We start from the raw sequence: 23,172 nt of genomic DNA, 5'->3' as shown, positions 1-23,172 counted from the left end.
AACTCATTGGTTCTAGCTGATTCTTTTATAGAAAGGGGAAACTGTGGGAAGAAGGCAGGTTGTTCATCATAGGTGGGTGCATTGGGGCAGGTACCTAGCATACCTGGCATTGCTTTAGCCTGGCCTAGTAAGTGAGTTTCAAGGTCATCTAACATCTAGCTGCCTTTGGGTTTACTCTGTATTGGTCACCATAGTTACATGTTTTCCTGCAAGTGTTGAGCTTCTGTTCTAGTTTTCATGGTGAGGGCTGGGGTGGCTTGGGATGTTATGGCCTCCACGACAACCATAGGACTGTCTGAACATGTCATTGGCCAAACACATGCAGTGAACCATATTTATTTGGGGTGGGGGCAGATAGGAAATGGTGCTCTGAGTGCAGGAGCCCGATCTAACCCATTTGTCATGGTCAGACACTGCTAAGAATCAGACTGAGCGTAGCTTTTCTCCTCTGCCTAGTAAAATGGTCCTATTAAGACGGTTCACCTTCACAGGTTAATGGAGCCAGAGAGTGTCCACAGGGCTCTGGAGGGGCTTTCTGGTTGACACTCCGGTCAAGTCCTGATATAGCTGTGGGGCACAGAAATGGCCTGGACAGTTAAGATTGCTCCCAAGTGCCCTCTGTATTGTAAAGCTCATACGGTGGCATACCATGGAACTAGGAGTGACACAACAACATAGGTGATGTCTTGAGTGCAGATGGAAGGAAACTGGTGAATGCCGAGGAACCGGCCTCGACAAATGGCACGAGAAAGTTTTTATGAGAAAGAAAAACTGCAGTCAAGAGATTAGGTACAAAGCATGCTCGGTTGAGTTCTCAGGGGAACAAGAAAATTCTTTTTTCTCTTCCTCTCCCCCTGTCACCTCCGGCACCTTCTTTTATCACTTCACAGTTTGTTACATAGGTATGTGCCTACAGCCAATAGCCGTCGAGTACAAGGCAGCCAACACCCTAGTGCCTTGCGCAGATGCAGAATACAGGAAGCTTACACATAGCTTTATATGGTCACAAGCCTTATATGGTACACAGGAAATTACAATACTATTGGCTGTCGCGGCGTGCGTAACTACAGCGTGACCCAGCGATGCTATTGGCTGTCATGGCGTGCGTAACTACAGCGTGATCCAGCGATGCAGCAATGAACTCCCACAGTGAATGGATTTGATCCACATGTATGACTACAATCAGGCATATTTAGAGGCAATGAGGACAGCAAAGAAGCAACATCTCACTGAAACTTCAATCTGTCACCCTGAGAAGCATTTTAGGGTGGTCTTCAACCTATCACATGCTGACTTCAAAAACATCTTAGATTCATCTGTGGCCTGCTATAATGCATTTGCTGAGCACTTCCAGGAACAAATCTCTTACATCCACTAGTACTTAGGCACCAGAGTTAAAGATGTTGAATGCATTGAGATACTCAGAACACAGCCTGGTCCAGTTTTACTGGATGGTGTTCAGTTGGTTCAGCTCAAGGATGTTGGCAAGGTGCTTACACAGGTTCATGCAATTAGCTCTGTACTGGATCCTTGCCCCTCCTGGATTTTAAACCCAGCAACTGGCTGGGCCAGAGAGGGAATTAATGCCTGTTAACTGGGGTGGTCTCATGCTGCCCTTTAAGTTCAGCCAGGCTTCCCCCACGTAAGTGTCTACGACTACAGCTGTAGAGCCTTGAGCAAATTACAGCTGAAATACTTAAGTACGGATGCATGTGATTTTGTCAGAGCTATTTTAGTTCTAGTATACTTTTGTTACCAGAAATTAAAAGAAATGAATTAAACATAATTAAAATGAAATGTATAAAGATGCATAGAACTCAGCCCTAACCTAGAAATAATTTCCATTGAACTGAGTGGGATTGCATTGCAAGAATGAAGATCCATGGAATAAATGGGCTTTAAGCAAATGTTGAACTCAAGCACTTTTCTTCAATATAAGCAAGTGTAGAATAATGCATGTTGGGTAAAACATCCCGATTTCCAGTATACACTGATGGGATCTGAACTAGCAGTGACTGAGCAAGAACGAGATCTTGGGGCAGTGGTGGACAGCGCAGTAAAATATTGGTCCAGTGCTCAGCTGCTGTAAAGAAGGCAAACTCCATGCTAGCTTTGAGGACAAAAAAGCCCCTCTTGCTCATTGCCTGTGAGAGAAACAGACGACACCAGCAAGTTAAAAACTCAGCAACAACTCTTTATTGTAGGTGCCCACTAACAATATAAAGTGAGCCTGTTTCCAGTCAGGACCAGCTGCTACAGTCATTGTGCAACAGTGAATTTCTGTTTAGTTTTTGTAATGATTAGTAATGGAAAATGTCTTAGCAGGAAAGGTTCAGTTGCTTTTGTTCACAGGAGCTTCTGGTTTGCAATTGCCAGAGAGTTAGGAAGGCTTGTCTGTTGTTGAGTTCTCAGTGTCCTTCCCTTGGCACTGAATCTGGCTTCTGGCTCCAGGATTGGTTTTTGCTAGTCTGCCTTCAGGGTGTGGAAAGTGTGGACCAGGCATGTTCCTTCACCTTCATGGTGGGAGTGGTCCTTCCCTCTTGGGTGCAGGGAAATCCTTTCTTCTGTATACTGTACATAGACCCAATCCCCAGGTTGGTTGTTATGGCATTTCAAATGGAACAGGCAAGGCAGCTCGAACCTGTAAAGGAAGAGCATTGGGCACATGGGGCAAGAAAAGGAAACAAGCATGCAATTAATCATAATTTTAGCTTAACTGAGTAATAACCCTGGGAGGTTCTTACATTCTTTGTCCTACTAAAACAAATTTTATGTGATGTTAGATTGTGTTTTCAGTTTTTCAAATGCATCAGGACTAATGCTTTGGGAATAGTCAAGACAGAATCAAAATGAGTTTTTGGTCTTTTGTAAGCACTTATTAATCAGGGGGTGAGGGTTGAGATCTTTGCTTCTTGCTGTTAAAGTATAATTAAGAACAGAAAAGAAAACAGAACTGCCAGAATCTACCTTCCTTTATACAAATCTTTGGTCCAATTGCACTTGGAATATTATGTTTAGTTCTGGTCATCTTCCCTGAGAAAGGGCATTATTCAGTTGGGAAAAACTACAGAGGACAAGGAAAAATATCCAGGAGCCGGAGCAGCTCCCCTGTGAGGAGCAGCTATTGAGGAATGCTTGGCTTAGAAAAAGGGTTAGTAAGGGAAGACATGGTAGAGGTGTTCAGAATAATGCACAGCATGAAAAAAGTAGGGATGGAGACATATTTCTCTCCCCACCCACCCAAAAAAAAAAAAAAAAAATTCAAACCCAGGGTCATCCCATGAAGCTGACTGGTGGGAGGTTTAGGACAACTAAAGGAATACTTCTTTACACAGCATATATGGAATTTGCTGCTACAGGAGCTGGTGATGGCACCAATTTGGATGGCTTTAAAAAGGGACTGGATACATCCATGGAGTAGGAAGGCTATCAGTGGCTGTTAGCCTTGCTGGCTCCTTTACCAGAGGCAGCAGGCCAGCACACACCAGTTGCTGAGGTGCTTGGGCAGGAGGAGGTCTTGTACTCATCCTGCTTGAGGGACCCTATGAGCAGCTGGCTTGCCACCGTGGGTACAGAGTGCTGGACCAGATGGACCTTTAGTCTGATCGAGCATAGCTTTTCTTCCGTTCTTCTGGCAGTCACATGCACTTTGATGGATGCAGCATTGGGCTGAATGAGGCTTCCTCCCAGAAAACGGCACACCGGAAGCCGCACCGTCCACCGCTGTTGAACGTCCCTTTCTACGAGGGATTCATGCAGTCCGGAGGAGCTGGTCCCTGAAGAGGAGTCCCTGCGGCTCGGCACCACGTCCCGCCGGCAGCGCGCTCCGCCCGTGGGGTCAGCTGTGCAGCCGCGCCGCTCTCGCCGCCACGGCCGCTCGCTAAAGGGCACGTCCCCGCGTCGTCTCCCTCTGCTGGCGGAGCGCGGCAAAGCGGCTCCGCTGGGCCACGCCGGCCCGTCGCAGAAGCGCCAGGAAGAGGAGAGGGAGGGCCCCGCTGCGCCCGCCCCGTCCGCCTGCCGGCTCGGCCATGGCGCGCGTTCTGATCGTGGGCGCGGGGCTGGCGGGCAGCCTGTGCGCCGCGCTCTTGCGCAGGGAGCTGTCGCCGCGCGGCCTGCGCGTCGTGGTGTGGGACAAGGCGCGCGGCGCAGGTGGGTAGCTCGCCGCCGAGCCGCAGGCCCCTTCGAGAGGGAGGGCAGGCTGCGGGCTCTGGGAAGAGAAGGGAAGGCTCAGCTGGGCTGTCAGGCGGCGCCGGGGAGCAGAGGACCGCCCACACAGCGCTGCGGAGCGTGTGTCATCGGCGTGTGCCTGCTTGCTCGCAAAGCAGCCCCGCTGTCTTCGAGGGGCTTCCTCCCGCTGTTGGAGGAAGAAACCGGAGGACCGCCGTGCAGCCAAAGCCCAAAACTGCTGCATTCAGAAGTTAGCTCTCGAAGGGCGCTTCCTTCCTGCTATAAGTGTGTCCAACGCACGATTTCATAATAGTAATTCCTATTTGGACTCGGAGCTAAAGACAGACACCACTTTAAATCTGTGTCTAGTAGCTAAGTCAGGCTTCTTTTTTATGGTAGAGTCGGTGCATTTTTGTGGCAGATTTGGAGTGAGAATCTAGCGCGCACTTACGATGGCTCTTAAGAGCTGGATCGAGGGCCCTGTGCCTATTCTAGTGTAAAAGTGAAAAACAAGACGCAGGTGCGCAGTGATGCCTGTTTTAGACCTTGGTGAGGCTTATTTCTGAGTCAGCCACGTCCATAGGCTTGGGGCTCAGTTCAAGACATCAGTACACGAACTGCGCGCTCCCCAGCGACGGCTGGCATGAGGTCGGTGCACAGCATCCATCGAGTGCCTGAGCCGGCAGCTTGACGCAGGAACCCTGTCCACACGAGCCGCGAGAGTGGGTCCCCTCAGCTCAACGTGCTGCCGAGCAGATTGCCGAAGCGCGTCCTTCTCAGGGTTGGCCAGTGACGGGAGGCATCGCAGCCTGCGCTGAAGGGCTTCCCAGTTACTAGGCGCCGCCGGCCCTGCTTTGCCCCACGAAGGAAGCTGATTGGACACGCGCGGCCGCTGTGCTTTAAAAAACTTCTTGTCTCCACGCACGTGATTTCAGGGGGAAGAATGGCTACGAGCCGCAGCTGTCACGATCCGAGATGCGCGGCGGATCTAGGCGCTCAGTACGTCACGCGGGTGCCCGAAGACGCCGAGAAGCATCGACGGTGAGTGCGGGCGCTTTCTTGTGTGCTTCATAGGTCAAGAACGGGACTCGCGGATGCTTTTGTCGGAACAGGTGGTACTTATTGCTGGCTGCTTTAAGTTCGTCGCTGAACGTCGTTGATATTTGCTTAAGAGACTTCTGAGGAGGAGAGATCCCACTTCACGAAAGTAACTCGGCTCCGAATCCTGCTAATGTGAGCTTACTGAAACTTTGAATAGAAATTAAGAGTGCATCCTGCCTGGTAGGACAGCAATTTTTCTGGGCGGGGGGGGGGGGGGGGGGGGGGTGGGGGTGATCATTTCAAAAGAAAAAGCTTTTCTTTTGCATTTGCATGCATTTAATTAACTGGGGGTGGTGCGAGTACTGAAAAGCTCTGGGGCTCTGGGGTGGGGGTGCACACCTTTGCATATATTAAGCCATATATGCTCCAGTCTCTCTGTGTGTGTTTTAAAGAATGCTGTTCCCTAAGGACATCTCCGTGAAAAGAGATGTATGGAGGGCACTGGATGTCAGAAGGAGCCTTCAGGTTAAACAGTTTGGGGGAGGAGCAAGTGGGCCACAAGCCAGCTGATGCTGGAGGTCCGCTCCAACAGAGATCCTGAGCACCTCCGTACCTTTGTTTTAGCAAGTGGCAAAATCCTGCTTGAGGGCCTTTGAGGCTTCAATGCTGGCAGATCACTTTTTGTTTTTGCTCTCAGTTGTTTATCTGTTAAACAAGTGTGTGTGTGGGCATGTGTGCTGGAGCATTCTGCAACTAAGTGTTGCCACATCATAGTCATATCATATATTCTCTTTATTTGAAATACAGATACAAAGTACTTGAGATACAAAGTACAAATCTCTGTTAAAGTAATTGTTTCTGATCTGGGCCAAATGAGATTAGCTCACTGAGCCTGGTATTCTGTCATCAGCAGCAACTAGCTTAGGGTTGCCAATTTCTCAACCAACAGTTATAGGTATGACCCCACCTCAGTTGTGAACTGACAATTGTTCACAATTGAGTTGTGAACCTCAGTTGTGAACTTTCAGTTGTAAAGTGTGTGAACACTTTATCAGGTCACAATATTTCCATGCAATGCACATTAATTTCTGCACACCAGGCTATGGTGGATGGCACAAAAGCAGGGCAGTTTGGGCTTTCTCCTAGTCAGTTGGCAATGCTTGTAGGAATTCACAAAAGCAGTGCTCCGAAGAACACCCAGGTCTGGCTACAAGCTTGAGGGTCCCTTGACAAAGTGCCCTCTGACCACCCCTGCTGCATCTTGGGCTCCTTTAGGCATGGCTACTCGGTGGTGGTGTGCCTCCACTTGGTGTGCATGAGACGTAATTTTCCACAGAAATTAGGAGCAACATAAAACCTGGGCACTTCAGGGGATTCTACAGAATTCAAGATGATGGCTGCTAGCTGCCTACAAGCTGGTCAGACGGACTCAGGAGAGGTGCTGGTGGGTTCTGCTTGGGGAATATGAGCGGATTTCCCTACATTCTCTAGGCCTACATTCTCTGATTGATCTTCAGAGTTCTCAAGATCATGGTGCAAGGGATCAAGCTCTCTGCAGCTGCCACACACAGAGGCCTGATCCAAATCTGTGCAGACTCTTTGGAATCTGCTTTTCTAAAAAGAAACTTGTGTTAGAAGTTCCAAACACAAGCTCTGGCAGACTGTGGAAGCTGTCTCTCAATGTTCCTGTTTCTGCAGACAGAGACCATGGTTTTGTCTCAGACTTCTTCAAACAACCTCAAATTCCAGAAGTTAATTTTGAAAAATTTGCTTTCATTTGTCTTTCCTGAACCAATCAATACCCAACAACTTCATTATCATTGATAATTGGTATCATGTTAGTTCTATGTCAGAATTTAGATGATTTTATATGCTTTGAAAGCATAATTTAAAAAATAAAACAAATTTTTAAAAAATCACGTTGTTTTTATGTGCCATTGAGTTGTCTCTGACTTCTGGTGACTCAATGAATGAACATCCTTCAAAATGTCGTGTCCTTGTCAGGCCTGCTCAACTCTTCAAAATTCAAGTCTGTGATCTGCCTTGGAGTCAATCCATCTCACTTTGACTTGGCCTAGCACACTTGTCTTCTCCAGTGAGCCTTGACTTCTCATGATGTGTGCAAAGTATGACACCCTCAGTTTGTCATTTTTGCTTCTAGGGAAAGTTCTGGCTTGATTTGATCTAGGATGCACATGTTTATCTTTCTGGCAGTCCAGGTATTTGCAAAGCTCTCTTTCAGCACCATATTCCAAACACTATTTTCTTCCTGTCAGCTCTCTTCACTATCCAGCTTTCACACCCATACATAGTGACAGAGAATACAATAGTGTGAGTGAGCTTGACCTTGGTCTCCAGTGACATGTTCCTACACTTAATAATCCTTTCTAGTTCCTTTTCTGTCCCCCCCCCCCTTCCAGAAGCTCAGTTGTCTTCAAAGGGAAACTACAGCCAAGAAATTTGAAGTGATGGCTGAGCCTAGGTATGCATTTATTTCATAATTTCAGTTTCTTCATTGTCGACAGTAAAGTTTTGTAATTCTTCTGTAGGAATGATTTTTGTCTTCTTAATATTCAGCTGTGGTCCTGTTTTTGCTTCTCCTCCTCTCACTTTCATCAGGAGTCTTTCCAATTCATTGCTGAAATCTGCCAGTAATACATTATTGCCTGTACATCATAATTGATGTGTCTTCCACTGATTTTTACTTCATCCTCTGATTCTAGTCCTGCTTTCAATTTGGTGTGTCCTGTATACAGATGGAACAGATGAGGAGATAAAATACACCCCTTTCTGACACCTTTGCCTATAGGAAACCATTGTGTTTCTCCAGATTTTCTCCTAACAGTAGCTTGTAGTCCACAGTACATTTTATTCATCAGGTGCTGAAGCCCCCCCCACCCCCAATTTTCTTCAGAATCATCCATAGTTTCTTGTGGTCCACACAGTCAAAGGCTTTAAAGGGAAAAGGTTTCTCCTTCCCCATGCCTGACTCTAGTAAGGGGCGGTGCTCATCTCCATTTCCTAGCCGAGGGAGCCAGCGTTTGTCCACAGACAGTCTCCATGGTCATGTGGCCGGCATGACTAAACACCGAAGTGCACGGAACGCTGTTACCTGCCCACCAAAGTGGTACCTTGTTATCTACTTGCATTTGCATGCTTTCGAACTGCAAGGTTGGCAGGAGCTGGGATGGAGCGACGGGAACTCACCCCATTGTGCAGATTCGAACCGGCAACCTTTTGCTCAACCAGCCCAGCAGCACAGTGGTTTAAACCACTGTGCCACTAGTTTCTGGTGGTCCACACAGTCAAAGGCTTTACTGTAATCTATAAAGCAACATAGACTGATTTTCTTCTGAAATTCTATGGTGTGCTCTGATTGCCAACATATATTTGGGATATGATCTCAAGGGCCTCTTCTTTTTTGAAATCCAGCTTGAACATCAGGCATTTCTTGCTCCAGAAAAAGTAAATTTCTTTGTTGCAGCATCTTCAGCATGTTCAGTTGCCAGTATATAGTCCCATAATTGCTGTATTCTCTTGTATCTTCTCTTGCGGACTAAAATCTGCATCAAACATTTCCTGTAGGCCTTTGTTTTCCATATTTGTTGGCACATTCTTGTTAGGATTTGGACTGATTGAGGGTCTGCAGCTTGGGCTGAGTGTAGCTCTGTGGGATTAGAAGGGTCTTGCCCAGCCCTACCTAGAATTTCCAGAGATTGAACTGAGGATCTTTTGCGTGCAAAGCTTATGTTTTGCCAGGAGCTACAGATCCTGCCCGTTCCTCTGCCTGCTGAAATTTCAGTAGATACTGTTCACATAATTGCAAAGCTTTTGTGGGGAAGCTAGGTCCTGCACCCATTACAACCTTCTGTGTATACACACGACTGTGCCTATTGCAGAATCTCAGTGACTTGAGTCATAGCTCTGCTTCTCACCCATCCCAATGCTTATGAGTTGGCTTACCAAATCTTTTAAGGGGGCTGTAAAACTCTGATGTCAGTCCTCAGTGCTTTATTTAGGCTGAACAATAAAATACTCCTCCACTGAATCTTAAAATTCATTGTGCTGCTACACATGTGAACTTTTGTTTTTAGTGGATCTGGACTCAATTGCTCCTTAAGTTAGATATTTCAGAAGAAAATGCCAAAGTTCCATTTTGGCACATAGATGCTCAGTTGGTTGCTTAACATTTTAACTGTTTATGTTTTCTAGCTTCTATGATGAGCTGTTGACCCATGGAGTACTGAAGCCACTGACTGCCCAAGTAGACGGAATGGTAATGAAAGAAGGAGCTGAGAACTTTGTGGCACCACAGGGAATTTCATCAATTCCCAAACACTATTTAAAGGAGGCAGGTAAATTTCCAGGTATATTTGTGAAATATCTGCTGCCTTGCTTTTTGGGGAGTGAAGTGTGAGGAGGGGATAACAATTATTCACTGAAAATATATGGGTCTTGATACAGCAACAAGTAAAGATTTTTGAAACAAGGATCCTAAATGTAATATTATGGAAGCGTGTCCCACATTGAAAAGTGAAATGTTAGGAGTGGAGAGAAAGTAGGTAAGAATTCTTGTGTGATTTGCTGTATATCATCCTGGGCTTTTGATTTCCGGCAGTTAACAATTGCCATAACTAAATGGATTCCCCATGTATCCTTGTTTATGAAAGGGCTGTAAGCACAGTTCTTCTAGTGAAAACCAATTCTTGGACAGTCTGCAAAAGACCCTTTGATTTTGCATCTGCCTCTGGTGGATCCCAGAGTTCCAGTAATGTACAAAGTAGATCCATCAAGACAAGTCCTCCCACTCCTGCTGTATGTATTTATTCATAAATAAGTTTCCATTGAATCCAGTGGAATTTACTCTCAGGTAAGTGTATATAAGATTGAATTTTAGGGTGTAGGTACCCCCTGCATTATGAACGAGTTCCTTCCCTGAGAAAATGGGAACTCAACCTTAAGTCAATTTTGTATGTAAGTTGGATCACATAATCAGCCTTCCGCATGTGCGGGGGTTAGGGACACAGGACCCATGTGAAAGTGGAAAAAATGTGGGTATCTCTACCCCCTCCCCTCCCCCACAACTCAACAGTGCTTCTTTTTTGCAGGAAGGAAATGCCAGAGATTTTCCTCTCGGAATGGGGGGGGGGGGGCTGCAGGAAGGCATGCCGTGGAGGCCTCCCTCTCTACCCTTTCACTTCCCCTCTTTGTATGGTGATGACAATTTTCTGCAGTAATTTTTAAAAAATTAATAGGCTTTATGGCAGTTCATAAGTATGAGTTGTTTATAACTTTGGTGTGGGTAACTTGGGGACTGTTTGTATTTCTAAGATCATTTTTAAAGGGGATGTCTTACCAGAAAAGCACATAACCCACAAAACATTTTTATTTTAATAAATGCATGCTCCTCCCCTTCCCTCACAAGCACATGGTGAAACTGAAATGCAGCTACTGGATTTGGCCTACATATGCCTTAATTTTGTTAAAATATTTATATCCTCATACTTTGCTTGAATCAGCATGTTATTAAATATATTGTGGCGAAGCAGTCTTAGATGCAATTATAGTATCCTTCCCTGCCACTTTAGGATTTCAATCTGGTTATAGAACAATTCTATCAATTTGACATTATCCAGTCGTCATTAAAATTGTAACACCTACTTTTAAACAAAAACAAATTCTGAACAAGCAAAACATCCACAATAGCAATATCCAACTGAACTGACTCAAATGCATTTTGCACCTCCCTCAGAGCTGTCCAATATGGAGGATGCCTTGAGTACCCAATGCAAGTCAGGTGAACCAAGATTAAATTTGGTGGTCCCATCCAACTGAGGCGTGCATGCCAGCTTGTCTCCCTTCTCTAAATAGCACCTTAAATGAGGGATGTTTCCTTAGCAGCAGCCAGGCATTAACCAACAACAACATCAAGGCAGAAAGAGCTAAGAACTTTAAGGTGGTTGTTGTTAGTTGCGAAGTCATGTCCGACCCATCGCGACCCCATGGACAACATTTCTCCAGGCCTTCCTGTCCTCCACCATCCCCTGGAGTCCACTCAAGCTCACACCAACTGCTTCAGTGACTCCATCCAGCCACCTCATCCTCTGCCGTCCCCTTCTTCTTTTGCCATCTATTGTTCCCAGCATTAGGCTCTTCTCCAGGGAGTCCTTCCTTCTCATTAGGTGGCCAAAGTATTTGAGTTTCGTCTTCAGCATCTGGCCTTCTAAAGAGCAGTCAGGGTTGATCTCCTCTAGGACTGACCAGTTTGATCGCTTTGCGGTCCAAGGGACTCGCAGGAGTCTCCTCCAGCACCACAATTCAAAGGCCTCAATTCTTTGGCACTCAGCCTTCCTTATGGTCCAGCTTTCACAGCCATACATTGCAATTGGGAAAACTTTAGCCTTGACTATATGCACTTTTGATGGCAGGGTGATGTCTCTGCTTTTTAGTATGCTGTCTAGATTTGCCATAGCTTTCCTCCCCAGGAGCAAGCATCTTTTAATTTCTTGGCTGCAGTCCCCATCTGCGGTGATCTTGGAGCCCAGGAAAATAAAATCTGTTACTAACTCTATTTCTTCCTCATCTATTTGCCAGGAAGTGAGAGAACCGGATGTCATGGTCTTAGTTTTCTTAATGTTGAGGTTCAAGCCAACTTTTGTGTTCTCCTCCTTCACCCGCATCAAGAGGCTCTTTAGTTCCTCTTCACTTTCTGCCATGAGAGTGGCATCATCTGCATATCTGAGGTTGTTGATATTTCTCCCAGCAATCTTAATTCCAACTGGTGATTCATCTAGCCCCGCCTTTCTCATGATGTGCTCTGCATATTAGTTAAATAGGCAGGGCGACAATATACAACCTTGCCAAACTGCTTTCTCAATTTTGAACCAATCAGTGCTTCCATGCCCAGTTCTCACTGTTGCTTCTTGACCCGCATATAGGTTTCTCAAGAGACAAATAAGATGGTCAGGTACTCCCATCTCTTTAAGAACTTGCCACGATTGGTTGTGACCCACACAATCAAAGGCTTTAGCATAGTCCATGAAGCAGAAGTAGATGTTTTTCTGGAACTCCCTAGCTTTCTCCATGATCCAGTGTATGTTGGCAATTTGATCTCTAGTTCCTCTCCCTCTTCGAAATCCTGCCTGTACTTCTGGTAGTTCTTGGTCCACATACTGCTGGAGCCTAGCTTGTAGGATTTTGAGCATCACTTTGCTAGCATGTGAAATGAGTGCAATGGTGCGGTAGTTTGAACATTCTTTGGCATTGCCCTTCTTTGGGATGGGAATGTAAACTGACCTTTTCCAATCCTGTGGCCACTCTTGAGTTTTCCAAATTTGCTGGCATATTGAGTGTAGCACTTTACTGCATCGTCTTTTAAGATTTTGAATAGCTCAGCTGGAATACTGTCACCTCCACTAGCTTTGTTGTTGCTCAGACTTCCTAAGGCCCACTTGACTTCACATTCCAGGATGTCTGGCTTGGGGTCAGTGACCACCCCATTGTGGTTGTCAGGGATGTTAAGCTCTTTCTTGTATAGTTCCTCTAGCTATTCTAGCTAGCTATTCTCTGGAATTCTGCATTCAATTGGGTGTATCTTTCCTTTTCTCCCTTGCCTTTCGCTTCCCTTCTTTCCTCAGCTATTTGTAAAGCTTCCTCAGACAGCCATTTTGCTTTCTTGCATTTCTTTTTCTTTGGGATGGTTTTAGTTGCTACCTCTTGTACAGTGTTGCGAACCTCCGTCCATAGTTCTTCAGGCACTCTGTCTATCAGATCTAATTCCTTAAATCTATTTGCCACCTCTACTGTATATTCATCAGGGATATGATTTAGGTCATACCTGAGTGGCCTAGTGCTTTCCCCTACTTTCTTCAATTTAACCCTAAATTTTGCAATGAGAAGCTCATGATCTGAGCCACAGTCAGCTCCTGGTCTAGTTTTTACTGACTGTATAGAGCTTCTCCATCTTTGGCTGCAGAGCACATAGTCAATCTGATTTCTGTGTTGACCGTCTGGTGATGTCCATGTGTAGAGTCGTCTCTTGGGTTGTTGGAAAAGAGTTTTTGCTATGACCATTGAATTCTCTTGACAAAATTCTACCAGCCTGTGCCCTGCTTCATTTTGTACTCCAAGGCCAAACTTGCCTGTTGTTCCGGTTATCTTTTGGCTTCCTACTTTAGCATTCCAATCCCCCATGATGATAAGGACATCATTTTTGGGTGTTAATTCTAGAAGGTGTTGTAGGCCTTCATAGAACCGGTCAACTTCCGCCTCTTCAGCACCAGTGGTTGGGGCACAGACTTGGACTACTGTGATGTTGAATGGTTTGCCTTGGATTCGAACAGAGATCAGTCTGTCATTTTGGAGATTGTATCCCAGTACTGCTTTTCCTACTCTTTTATTGACTATGAAGGCTATTTCATTTCTTCTGTGGGATTCTTGCCCCCAGAGGTATACCTGATGGTCATCTGAATTAAATGCATCCATTCCTGTCCATTTTAGTTCACTGATTCCTAAGATGTCGATGTTCAGTCTTGTCATCTCTTGTTTGACCACATCCAGCTTGCCTTGATTCAGGGATCTTACATTCCAGGTTCCTTTGGAGTATAGATCTTTACAGCATCGGACTCTCCTTTCACCACCAGATACATCTGCAACTGAGTGTCCTTTCGGCTTTGACCCAGTCGCTTCATTCTTTCTGGCGCAACTAGTACTAGCCCTCCGCTCTTCCCCAGTAGCATATTGGACACTTTCTGACCTGAGGGGCTCATCTTCCGGCGTCATATCTTTTTGCCTTTTAGTACTGTCCATGGGGTTTTCATGACAAGGGTACTGGAGTGGGTTGCCATTTCCTTCTCCAGTGGATCACATTTTGTCAGAGCTCTCTGCTATGACCTGTTCATCTTGGGTGACCCCGCACGGGATAGCTCATAGCTTCATTGAGCTACGCAAGCCTTTTTCCCACCACAAGGCTGTGATCCATGAAGGAGTTTAAGGTGGTAGACAATCTAAAAAGCAGAGGTCTTTTCTTTTGGCTCAGTCTTATACCATACCTACCCACTTCTATCCCTAACTCTATCAATGGGTCAATACAGCTTCTTTACTCTCACAGTATCTTATGCATATAGCATGTCACATTAGTGGATATTGATTGATTGATTTGTTTCTAGCCAGTTGGCCCAGAAAGAAGAGCAAATGCATCATTTTTGTGGTACAGGGCTGACAGACTGATGAGATGGTTCAAGATGAAACAAATCTTGGCAGACTGATACTTCTTGTTGTGGAGCTAAGTGAAACAGGTCCACTGTTACTTAATTTGGGTCAAGTTCCAGTGAAATCTGTAGCTGATTTTTTAGTAGTCCTATCAGCATCTGAGGTTATGTGAAAACAATGTCCATTCATTTTAGTGCAGCTGCTTCCACATAACATGTTTAGGACGGATGTGGTTGAGAGCCAGGGTGGCGTAGTGGTTAAGAGTGCGGGACTGGGACTCAGAGGATCCGGGTTCGAGTCCTCGCTCGGCCGTGGAGCCAACTGGGTGACCTTGGGCCAGTCACAGCCTCTCAGCCCAACCTACCTCACAGGGTTGTTGTTGTGGGGATAAGATGGAGGAGGAGAGAAGATGTAAGCTGCCTTGAGCCCTTTGTAGGAAAAAGGCAGGATATAAATCGCAATATAAAGTAACAGGAGTTCTGCAGATCAAGAGGAATGGGTTTCCTAGAGATGGCTTGGGTGGTAAGGCATCAGTGCAGGAATACTTAAGGTCTTCTTGGAAAGTTTAACATTCAGTTGTTATTACTAAAAAATGTTAAACTATGTCCGCATTTTTCAGTTGGGCACTTAATGCAAATTATAACAAACCAATCAATAATAATAAATTAAGTAACAATAAATTATAATGAATAGGAGACAGCAGATATGAGCAAGAGCAAAACATCTTAGGCAATTTTTAAAAGTCAGATATTCAACAGACAGGAAACCTATAAGAGCAAGAGTTTGGACCAGAACATGACAAGCAATGTGACCAGGTGAATATAATGTAGAACTTAAGCTCTCCAAAGTTTTCTGAATTCCATCTTGAAGTTGGTTCCTGTTTGAATGCGAACTTGGATTTTTATGTAAAAAGAAAAAACCCGTTGTACTTTTAGGGGTATTTTTCCAAATGTGCCCATCAGCTGCATCATCTTTGAAATGTATGGTCTTCTCCTGTTTAAATTGTATTTGTCCACATTTTTCCAAAGTTTGCATTTCAAATATATAGATGTTGTCTGTGAATCACATTGCAAGCTTGGAAATATATGGATTTCAGATACAGATTGCAGCCCACTCTGTGTTGGGTTTGAGTCTGTGCAAAAGGTGCAGGAGAAATCCTAATCAAAAGTAAACTGAAATTAACTTCTCATGCATTTCTATTATTGAGTTTAGGCACAGCAAAAGAAAAGGCCTTCTTATACATCCCCATCAACCAAATCCAATTCCTACTTGGGGTGCCACCACCAAAAAGGCCCTTCCCCCTCATAGCCCCCTTTTAATTTCCTTCAGAAACATCATTCTGAAAAAGACCTCAAGTGATGATCTTAAGGCCCAGGTAGGTACATCTGGGACAATGCAAATAAAGATTTCTTTCTATATTTGCAACACAGAGATAGCATCAAAAGCTGTAAACACAAGCATATCACACTCACGTATGATGTCTGTGGATTAAATACAAATAATACAGGATAATCAGTTATATCTTTTGTTTAATATTTCTGTTGGAAACTAAAATAAAAACATAATAGCTTAACACTACATTATTTAATAGACTATCAATAAAGGATCCATTAAAAGACCAGACAATTTTGATGTTAAAAAGGAAAAAAGGCAGTCTAAGCACCGCCCCCTAGAGTCAGACTTTAATGTCAAGGGGAAACCTTTACCTTTACCTTAAACTTTATGTAGATTACAAATATTGGATGTATTATACTTAGGTGGTGGTTCTTTAACCATTTCAAGGTTGCCTGCTTTATTTTGCTTCTCAAAGGCATTCATATCAAGACCTCTCAGTGGCTTTTGATACCTTTATTTATTTGATTTGTATGCCACCCCACTAGCTGTAGGCTCTCTGACTGCCTCACATCATTAAAATCCATACAACAGACATAATATACAACACACAAGACAATAGACAATTAACAGCAATAGCACTAAAACCATAAAGCATGGGAACTATGCTTGAAAAAACTTCTCCTTGCAAACTCCCCCCTCACTTCCTGGGCAGGAGGGAGGAGAGCTTCAGATGAAGACCACAGTGACCGGGCTGGTATGTATGGGCAGAGGTGTTCCTTCAGATAACCTGGCCACAAGCTGTTTAGGACTTAATATGTTAGTGGAAGCACTTTGCATTGGGCCCGGATGGCAACCAGCAGCCAGTGCAATGTTTGTAGGCCTGACAGGATATGCTCAGAAGCACTGGTCCTAGTAAGCAGGCATGCCTCCTGATTTTGGATAGGTTTGTTTATTTATTTATTAAAACATTTTTATGCCGCCCCATTCGCCGAAGCCTCGGGGCGGCTTACAACAATAAATTAAAATAACATTTTAAAATATATACATTAAAATACAAATATATAATATAAAACATACAATATAAAACAAGCCGCCCTGGCCAGATAAAATTCAATAATAGTAACATTTAAAATACTGCTTAAATAAAAAGGTCTTTGCCTGGCGCCGAAAAACAAATAACGACGGCGCCAGGCGGACCTCTCTGGGGAGCGCATTCCATACCTTAGGCGCCACCGCTGAGAAAGCACTCCTCCGAGTAACCACCCTCCTAACTTCTTCCACGGAGGGCTCCCGGAGAAGGGTCTCTCCTGCCGATCTCAGGGGGCGGCTGGGCATATATGGATGTAAGCGCTCCTTCAGGTAACCAGGACCCAAGCCGTTTAGGGCTTTATAGGTCATCACCAACACCTTGAATTGGGCCCGGACTTCAATGGGAAGCCAGTGAAGCTGACGGAGAACTGGAGTCATGTGAACATAATGTTCAGTCCCCGTCAGCAGCCTGGCAGCTCTATTTTGAACCAATTGAAGTATCCGGACTGTCTTCAAGGGTAGCCCCACGTAGAGCACATTACAGAAGTCAAGACGGGAAGTCACCAATGCATGTGTCACTGTCGCAAGGCAGTCGTTCTCCAGATAGGGGCGCAGCTGATGAATCAGCCGAAGCTGGAGGAAAGCGCTCCTCGCCACTGCTGTTACCTGAGCTTCCAGTGAAAGCTCCGGGTCGAGGAGCACTCCCAAGCTGCAAGGTCCAGACCATTTTCAAAGGCAGTCCCACGTAGAGTGCATGACAATAAACAAGAGGTTACCAACGCATGGATGACTGTCGCAAGGTTCTGCTCCTCCAAGCAGGGATGCAGCTGATAAATCAGCTGAAGCTGATAAAAGACACTCTTGGAAACCAACTCCATCTAGGCCACCAGGGAGAGCTCAGGATCCAGGAGCACCTTATCCTCTAGGAGGAGCACAACCCAGTCCAGAATAGGTTGAAAATTCCCCAGTTGAACAGACAGACTCCCCTCTAACAGCACCTCTGGATTGAATCTCAAATTTATTGGCCTGCATCCAGCCCATTACCGAGCTCAGTCACTGGTTCAAAACAGCCAATGCCTCTAATGGAAGTGATGAAAAGGAGAGGTAATGCTGAGTGTCATCCACAAACTGATGACACTTCAGCCCAAACCTCCTGATGGCCTCTCCCAGCAGTTTCATGTAGATGTTGACAAGCATGGGGGACAAAAGAGAGTCCTGCAGAACTCTGTGATGCAAAAGCCATGGTGCAGAGCAGTGGTTCCTCAGCACCACCATCTGGAGATGGTTGGCTGGGTAAGATTGGAACCACTGCAAAATGGTGCCTCCAACTCCCAACCTGGCCAACCACTCCAGAAGGATACCATTGTCGATAGTATTGAAAGCCACTGAGGGGTCCAGGAGAATCAACAGAGTTGTACTTTCTTGTCTCTCTCCAGGCAGAGGTCATCCCATAGTGTGACCAAGGCAGTTTCTGTTCCAAAAGCAGGCCTGACACCCAATTGAAATGGGTCTAGATAATCAGTTTTCTCTAGGAGAACCTGCTCAGCCAGAATCCACATGATTACCTTGCCCAAAAATGGCATGTTAGCAATTGGTCAGAAGTTGTTCATATCATCTGGGTCCAAGGTAGATTTCTTAAGGAGTGATGCAATAGTTGCTGCCTTTAAAGTGGGAGGCACCACTCCCTCTCTAAAAGAGACATTAACAACCTTCTGGACCCAGGCCTGAGTACCCTCTATGGATTTCCTAACCAACCAAGAAGGGCAAGGAACGAGTGAACAGGTTGTAGGCCAAACAGCACCCTGTCCACATCATCAGGCCCCCAAAATGAAAGTCACTGAGAACAATAGCAAAAGATGCCACACTGGGCACCTCCACTGATGGAACTGGAATAACTGTGGACCCCAAGTCGCTATGGATCCAAGCGATTTTATTCTGATAGTGTTATGCAGATTCCTGGCAGCAGGCCTCCAAAGGCTCAGTCAAATCTGAATTGGGACTACAATGTGGAAGGTCCTGGACCACCCAGAAGAGCCCCCCTGGGTGATACCATGAGGACGTGATGCTGGTAGTGATAAAGCCTATCATGAAGTAGGCTCAATAATGGGCACTGTGCCATTTTCCATTGGATTCATTTCAAAATCTCCACCTGCGCTCTAGCCATCTCCTCTCTCGCTTCATTGCCCTCAGCTCAGTGACCATGGTATCCTTCCAGGTAGGCTGGCTGAGTTGGGAGTTGGAGGCACTAATTTGCAGTGGTTCTGCTCCTACTTGGCTAGCCATTTCCAGAAGGTGGTGCTGGGGAGTTGTTGCTCGGTACCATGGCATGTTCCATGGCATCTACATGTAACCAATGGGCAGATTATTTGGAGGTGAGAACTGAGATGTCATCAATATGCTGATGACACTCAGCTCTACCACTCTTTCATCTAACCTACATGAGGCAATGACCTTTCTGAATCAGTGTCTGGGCTTGATAATGGATTGGATGAGGGCAAATAAACAAACTCAAGCCAGATAAGATGGAGGTGCCATTGGTGGGATTTTCAGATGGGTGATGTTGCACCTGTTCTGGATGGGGTTTTATACATCCTAAAGGACAAGGTTTATAGTTTATGGGGGGGGTGCTCTAGAATCCTGAATTCTCACTGGAATCTCAAGTGAATTCAGTGCCCCAGAGCACCTTCTATCAGCTTAAGCTGATTCACCAACTATGACCCTGTCTGAACAGACAGAACCTAGCAGCAACAGTAATCTTCGCTTCAGTAGCCTCTCATTTGGATTATTGTAGATGGAGTCACTGAAGCAGTTGGTGTGAGCTTAAGTGGACTCTGGGGGATGGTGGAGGACAGGAAGGCCTGGAGGAATGTTGTCCATGGGGTCGCGATGGGTCGGACACGACTTCGCGGCTAACAACAACAACAATGCACTCTATTTGGGGCAGCCTTTGAAGACGATCTGGAAACTCCAGTTGGTCCAGAATGGGCCAGCAAGGCTGCTGATGAGGACTGGCCAACAGGAACACAAAACGTCAGTCCTCTATCAAGTCCATTGGTTACCAGTTGAAGCCTGGGTCTGATTCAAAATGTTAACATTAATATTTGAAGGCCTGAACAGCTTGAGGTCAAGTTACCTAATGGAACATCTCTTCTCATACGTGCATACCTGAACTCTTAGATTGTCATCTGAGGTCCTTCTTAGAGAACCCCTGTGAAGGAAATTAAGAGGATGGCTAGAGAATGAAAGGTCTTCTCAGTGGTGGCACCCTGACTTTGGAATTAGCTCCCCAAAGAGGTTTGCCTAGCACCATCCTTCTACACTTTTTGGTGTCAGACAAAAAACTTTTATTTGCCCAATATTTTAATAGTTAAATTAAAAATTGTGTTTTATCTATATAGTATTTACTATATTTTATTGCTGCTATATTCTGGATTAATTTGAGTTGTGGCTATTGTGGGTTTTTTTGCTGTGTCCTATTGCTATTTTATTGATATATTCTGTATGCTTGATTTAATATTTTTATTGTATATGTTATGACTTTGTAAACGACCCAGAGAGCTATTTTGGCTAATAGGTGGTATAGAAATTAAATAAGTCAAGATGCTGGTGAGCTGTGAAGTTGATCTTGGAGCAAGCAGGTTGTGTGATAGGAGAAAGTTCCTTGAGAATTCTGGCTCTAAGCTGTCCTGGGATTTGAAGGTAGTAGTTTGTTCTTTGAATTTTATTCATTTGGTGAACTTATACCACCCTTTTCACAAAAATAAAAAGATACTAAAATACATTTGAATCAAATAAAACATTTTGTAATACTTCTGTAATGCATTTATTACAAAGAATAAAATAAAACTGAATAAAACACCACATCTTAGAAAATAAAAATGTAGTTCTCATATACAGTATTAGCTAAGATTTGTCTTAGATTGTAAGGTGCCTTTGAGTTCATTTTGACTTACTCCTTAGGATGTATGAATAGAATGGCAACCATAATTCTATATTCACTTGAGAGTAAAACCTACTGAATTTAATGGACCAAATATCTTAGTACACATGCATAGGAGCATGCTGCAAATTGACACCAGTCGAGCATAGCGGAGGACAGAATTACGTGGGTGGAGTACTAAAATTGAGAAACTATCTTTCCACATCACAAAATGTGATAGCGCTACACCTGTGAAAGTGAGGGCACCTGGAGGAGGTAGCTCCTAAATAATCTGAGTGCACAGGCAGGCCGATGTCCTAGAAAACAGATTAGAAACTAGTGAAAATGGTTACAAAGTTCCATAAAGTGCCAAAGAGAGCTCTTAAAAAGCTTTCAGTAAGTGACCTGTTTTAATAGGAAAATAAAAGAATTGCATGCTAAGATAACTAATGAGATTGTGGAAAAAGAAATATACCAATCATGGATATGGGGTTCTGCTGTACCTTTTACCCGTCATAAATCTTTCACAATTTAACATCCCTATATGATCCTGCATTCTAGTAATCTGGATTCTTTCTCCATGTGATGCATAATTTTTCTATTTTAATCACTTCTTACTAGCTTTTTTAATAAGCTAAAAAGCCCTAAATGATGTAAACTTTTCTCATGGGAGACTTACTGCAGTCCCCTGGAATTACAGGTTTCCTTGTTCTGGTCCTTGTTCAAGGTGTAATTGTCATTCTTTCCAAGGTCTCCTAATCTTTGTATATCTAAGAGGTGATTATGGCAATATCTTGTCTCTGATGTAGATGCTTTTAATAAAGTTCCTTCCCTGCAAGCGTTGTAGCAGGGATTGAGGTAGGGGGCGAGATTTATTCTTACTGTATATTTAATTGTTGTTGTGCTTTAATTTTATTATGGTTTTTATCTTATGCTTGTGAGCCACCCAGAGGTGCTGTGGCATAATTGGCGGCATACAAATGTTTTAAACAATAAAAGAGCTTTGGTGAAAGAGTGGCACTAGTGGTATGCTGAAAGTTGTCCTCCAATTTCCTGAAAGTCGTCTTTCTCCTGTGATAGAAGCTGCCCAGGTTTCCTAATCCAGCTGCCCAGGTATCCTAATTTGAAATGCACTCTGGAGCATTTCATGTGCTTTAACTGTATGGTGGGAAGCTTGGGAGAAACGATTACACAGTAGAAGAAAAGGCACTCATATGCTCTCTCCTTGGCTACCTCATGTCTGGTAACTGCAAGAACTCTGCACAGCACTCATGAAAGTTCAACTATTTTTTTCTTCCTTGGAATGTGTAATGAGTATACTCCTATATTTTGTTTGGATATGGAGTGTCTTTAACTTTATTTCCTTCTCCTTCAGTATGTAATGCTGCCATCAGGAATTTAATGCGAATTGTATTAACCTCTTCTTCAATATTGTGTTCAAGCTATAAGGCTTCTGTTGGACTATATGGTCCTGAAGCTGAGACAGCCTATGATGCAGGGTTAACAATAAACAGGGACTTCCGGTTTGGGTCATGGCAGCACGGTTGTGAATAGCGAAAGCTCTCACTATCACGCCGGTGTTTGTTCGACAGAAAGCCATGGGAGGCTCATCTAAGCCCTGTCGGGGCGAAGATTAGGTTGTCCGGGCACTCTTCTAATTATGCGGGGCGGTGGTTCCGCTTTTATTGGGATAGTTTCGGGCTTTTCTCTATTGGACAATACAGGGGAGAGATAAAGCTCCCTGCAAGCCATCGACATTCGGACAATAGCATAGTTAATTAGCTGAAAGTTCATCGGACTGCTGGGTGAGCATTTTTATCTTTTTTTCTTCTGTATTACCCGTGAAAGTGCAGCAACAGTGTCTAACTTGGCATAAAGAAGAAAGGAGAAGCCCTTTGATGGAGGGAGGAATTCCTCTCCCTCCCCTCCACGGAGTTTTAAGTGGCGACTGATTTGGGCAAGAGGAGTTGAAGTTCTTTTCGAGAGTTTGAGGCTTGAGAGAAAGAACTTTTTTCTCTAACCTTCCCAAGGGCGAAGAATTAGATAAATAATTGCTTTGAAATAACGTGATAGAAGAGAAAAATTACACTGATCAGCCACTGTCTCTCTCTTTTTCTCTGGTTATTTGAATTTATAGCAAGTGTTTTTACTCTCCTATATTTTTTCAGCTGCTGTCTTGTAATTTTTGGTGAAAATTACTACCACTATGGAAGAGCTAAAGATGACGCTTCTGGCAATACAGGAATCCTTAATAGCTTTGTAAATATCCCACAAGGCGATGTAACTACAACAGGAAAACATTTTAATTGAACAAAAAGAATGTTTTGACAATCTTGATAATTCTATTAAGGAGGCTTTGGTGCAATTTAAAGCTGAACAGAATATACAAAAAATACAACAAGCATATGAAAAATTTGAAACGGTGTACAAAGAAACAAAATTAGCAAAGCCAATAATTAAGTTATCATGGG

The 23,172-nt window shown here is 44.4% G+C and overlaps 1 protein-coding gene across 4 annotated transcripts in view; it reads left to right on the top strand.

Moving 5' to 3' along the window:
- The first annotated feature begins 4,028 nt into the window (after window positions 1-4,028).
- The window catches only part of RNLS (renalase, FAD dependent amine oxidase), a 228,150-nt gene continuing 209,006 nt past the window's right edge, over window positions 4,029-23,172 (top strand). For all 4 annotated transcript variants that reach the window (XR_006413781.1, XM_044420601.1, XM_044420602.1 and 1 more), the window contains exons 1-3: window positions 4,029-4,149; window positions 5,103-5,208; window positions 9,421-9,563. Coding sequence is in view for 3 of the 4 variants with exons in the window: in XM_044420601.1 (XP_044276536.1) it covers window positions 4,029-4,149; window positions 5,103-5,208; window positions 9,421-9,563 (370 nt within the window). In the remaining variant the exon portion in view is untranslated. The remainder of the gene's footprint in view (window positions 4,150-5,102; window positions 5,209-9,420; window positions 9,564-23,172) is intronic.

This window comes from Varanus komodoensis, unplaced genomic scaffold (assembly GCF_004798865.1).
Source record: "Varanus komodoensis strain SLA01 unplaced genomic scaffold, ASM479886v1 scaffold11, whole genome shotgun sequence".
Classification (NCBI taxonomy): domain Eukaryota; kingdom Metazoa; phylum Chordata; class Lepidosauria; order Squamata; family Varanidae; genus Varanus; species Varanus komodoensis.
Note: the sequence above shows the minus strand (reverse complement) of the source record. Positions and strands in the feature narration are given on the sequence as shown.